Raw genomic sequence first — 4,069 nt, 5'->3', positions numbered from 1 at the left:
CCAGCTTCTTGTGCACCTGGCAGAGCATGGGAAGCTGAAAAGTCCTTGACTGGTGTAAGCAAAACTTAGCAACACCTAAAGCATCAGTGTGTTATCAACATTATTCTCATCCTAAATCCAAAACACAGCACTGTACCAGCTACTAAGAAGAAAATTATCTCTATCCCAGCCAAAACGAGGACACTGTGAAAAAAGAAGTTGAGTAGCGAATGGTCTTCAATGTTTTTATCATAGTTTCTCACTATCCAGATTTATTTTGGCAATAAATTGGAAATTGTTAAGTGATCTCTCTGTCTTTATCTGGACCCATGACCATTTTAATCTTATTTTCCCATGTCCCCCCGCCCCATCATTTTGAGGAGGGTGGGTGAGTGAGTAGCTGGGTGGGTGTCTGGCTGCTGGCCAAGGCTAACCCACCACAGGACCGCATCAGGAATGCTGTGTCCAGTATGGGGCTCTCCAGCACAAGAAAGAACCTGAGAGACTGGAGGGAGTCCTGCAGAGGCCAGAAGTGTGGTTGGGGCCTGGAGCCCACTCTGGACAAGGAGAGGCTGAGAGAGCTGGGGATTTTTGAGAAATCCCTCCAAGTCAAACACAGGAGCAAGGACCCAGGCCAGGTGGTGGGATCTCAGTCAATGGAGATCTCAACATTTGCTGAGACAAGGCCATGAGCACCTGAACGAGCTGGAGCTGTTTGAGAAAGGGCTTGGCTGAGAGACCAGCTGTGGCAAGAGCCCTGGTACTTGTGTGTAATAAGTGTCAGTAGGAAACTGCTTCCCTTTTTCTTAATAAAGGTGGTGGAGCTGGGTAACCACAGAGCCCCGGAGGAGGACAGAGGCGACCATGAAGCAAAGGACCCTTCTCAGGATTGAGGTGTATGGCCAGCAATGGAAATGGCCGTTGTGTGGGAGGATTTCCATGAGACAGCTTCCCTGGGCTGTCCAGGGACCATGGCAGAGACCAAGCCCCTCTTCTGCACCTTCGGTGCCTTGCTTCCTTCACCGTGATGCCTGGCTCTGCACTGTGAGCACCCCGCTGGGTGCCCCCATCCCGCACACTCACACAGCTTAGCTCTACACTGGTGCTTTCCTCTCCCGGGCACTTCCCAGCCCAGCCCAGCCCCTCCCCAGCTCTCCAGAACCTGCCCTGCCCTCTCCCCAGCCCAGCCCAGTCTGGGCTGACCCCACAGTAGCGTCCACCACAGGGTGCTGCAGAGCTCTGGGCACTCACCCCACAGCCACCCCCCTCTGAAGGGCACAGCAGGTCCTGGGGGGCAGAGAGGGTTCTCAGCCTTCCCCATTAGCCCCAGGGCTGAGGTCCAGCCATAGCCTGAGGAGACAGAGGCCAGTGTCTCCTATTGTCTCCAAGAGAACTTTATTGCCAACTGACAGAAGCCCCTCTAAGACAGCCCCTCTCCCCAGCACAAGACTCCTGGCCCAGGGGCTCCTCAGGCTGCTCCTGCTGCCCCAGTGACAGTGCAGCCTGCCCAAGTTGGTGCATGGAGAAATCGGTCTCTCTGCCATTTATCCCCCCGTGGAAGCACGGAGTTGCTCCTTTGCTCTTCCATAGGGACGTCCCTGCACCCAGAGTGCCTTATCCCAGGGAACTGTGCCCATGGAGGACCCAAGCACAGCAGCATGACCTCGTGGGAGTAATCTCTTCAGCCTCTTCCTGACCTCAGGTTTGGAAGAAGAGCCCAACCTCCAGACATCTGCACTGAGGAAATTCCCTTTTATTACAGAGATGTGACACAGGAGGCCACCTGTACAGTTGTGCCAGATGCATGTACAAAGGCCTCTAGGTCAGACAGACTGGTGTCATGTCTCCGGAGAAGCGGAGTGGCTGCAGACATTCTTGGACAAACATGGTTATCACAGATAAAATGCCCAAAGCACAGGAGGATCCTGATATGAACTGGAAATCTCTTGTGAAGAGACATGGGTAGCTATTGCTGCTGCAAGACTACTGATTGAATCATCTTCTTCAGTGCGTCCTTGAGCTCCTGGTTCCTCATGCTGTAGATGAGGGGGTTCACTGCTGGAGGCACCACTGAGTAGACAACAGCAACCACCACATCCAGGAATGGGGAGGAGGTGGCAAGGGGCTTTAGGTAGGCAAAAATGCTACTGCTGAGAAACAGGGAGACCACGGCCAGGTGAGGGAGGCACGTGGAAAAGGCTTTGTGCCGTCCCTGCTCAGAGGGGATCCTCAGCACGGCCCTGAAGATCTGCACATAGGACACCACAAGGAAAACAAAACACCCAAATCCAAAACAGGCACTAACCACAAGAAGCCCCACTTCCCTGAGGTAGGTATCTGAGCAGGAGAGCTTGAGGATGTGGGGGATTTCACAGAAGAACTGGTCCAGGACATTGCCTTGGCAGAGGGGTAGGGAAAATGTATTGGCAGTGTGCAGCACAGCATGGAGAAACCCAGTGCCCCAGGCAGCTGCTGCCATGTGGACACAAGCTCTGCTGCCCAGCAGGGTCCCGTAGTGCAGGGGTTTGCAGATGACCACATAGTGGTCATAGGCCATGACAGTGAGAAGAAAATACTCTGTTCCAAGCAAGAAGGAAAACAGAAAGAGTTGTGCAGCACATCCCAAGTAGGAGATGGCCCTGGTGTCCCACAGGGAATTGGCCATGGACTTGGGGAGAGTGGTGGAGATGGAGGCCAGGCCGAGGAGGGAGAGGTTGAGGAGGAAGAAGTACATGGGGGTGTGGAGGCGGTGGTCGCAGGCTACGGTAGTGATGATGAGGCCGTTGCCCAGGAGGGCAGCCAGGTAGATGGCCAGGAAGAGCCAGAAGTGCAAGAGCTGCAGCTCCCGCGTGTCTGCCAATGCCAGGAGGAGGAACTGGGTGATGGAGCTGCCGTTGGACATTTGGTCCCTCTGGGCATGGGGCATTGTTCAAGAGGAAAAAGACAGAGAGTAGTTAGGGGATTCTTCTCTGAGCAAAATCAAAGCCATTTATCCTAGACCCTTCTCTGTTACACAAACACAGTTTTCATTTTCTAGGAGACCTTTCTTCAGCTCTGTGGCTGGACCTCTGGCTGGTGCTGGCCAAGAGTGCTGTGATGAGCAGGGCCGCTGCCTGCTGGCTGGTGAGGAGTCAGCTCTGCTCTGCACCAGTGGGTTCATGGGAACAGTGAGGGCAGGAGCCAGTCCTGGTGTTTGGCTTTGTCCAATGAAACCGCTCCGAATGCAGAACTTGTCAGCACCTGCCCTCTCAGTGCTAAAGAACCAAGATGGCAGAAGGCAGTTTGAGAGGTTTGGGTGTCTTGACAGCTCCCCGTATCTCACCTGGGGATTGTCCTTGGATGTCAGAAACCCTCAGCATTTCTGCAGCACTCAGGGAGAACAGAGGGAGTCCTGCACGGCAGGAAGGTTGCCTGTGGCTTAGTGCAGAGTGAGGGGAGCTGGTCTGTCCCTCCGTGTTTTTCCCAGCTGCCCTGGGCTTGAACCTTTCAGACACAAAGGGCCATCGCATGCCCATGTTATCCTGAAAAGCCACCAGACACTGCTGAGAGCAGAGGGATCCAGTGCAGACCACAAAATGTCTCACTCGTTCTCAAGGTCTCATCACCCCACTTTTAGCCAAGGACACACATGCCTCATTGCACCAACCCAACAGCATTTCCTCAGCTGGAGAGTCTTTGCGTTCTCCATGGGGTTTTCCGATAAAACAGAGGTGCTATGGGACAGGTTTGCATCCTGCAGGGCAGCTGACAGCTTGGAAGGCCACTCTGAGGAGACAGCCGAGTGTCCTAATGATGGCATCATTGTAAGGGAAAACCAGCTCATTCCCCAGCCCCACAGACTGCATTGCCACAACCCCACAGGTGAGAGGAAAGCTGGGACACTTGTTCCAATGGACACACCGGCATGGGATGACACACAAGATCAGCGTGTGACTCTGCAGCTGAAACTCCCATCCCCCAGGAGCCTGACAGCAAGAACGAAATAAAATAACAATTACAGAGGCAAGTGGAGAAACGAGGACAAATACAGTGAGGGTCTGGCTGAGAGAGGCAAGGGGAGAGGCAGCCGGGCACTCAGGACAGCGGTACC

The 4,069-nt window shown here is 54.0% G+C and overlaps 1 protein-coding gene across 1 annotated transcript; it reads right to left on the bottom strand.

Annotated features, from left to right (window-relative positions):
- Positions 1–1,945: 1,945 nt before the first annotated feature.
- LOC309603289 (olfactory receptor 14A16-like) lies at positions 1,946–2,881 on the bottom strand (the record flags this gene model as incomplete). Its single annotated transcript, XM_082338172.1, has 1 exon — positions 1,946–2,881. One exon carries the CDS (start codon positions 2,879–2,881, stop codon positions 1,946–1,948), a length of 936 nt encoding a protein of 311 aa, XP_082194298.1.
- Positions 2,882–4,069: the final 1,188 nt, after the last annotated feature.

Source organism: Platalea leucorodia, assembly GCF_965183815.1.
Source record: "Platalea leucorodia genome assembly, contig: HAP1_HAP1_SCAFFOLD_46, whole genome shotgun sequence".
Classification (NCBI taxonomy): Eukaryota; Metazoa; Chordata; class Aves; order Pelecaniformes; family Threskiornithidae; genus Platalea; species Platalea leucorodia.
Note: the sequence above shows the minus strand (reverse complement) of the source record. Positions and strands in the feature narration are given on the sequence as shown.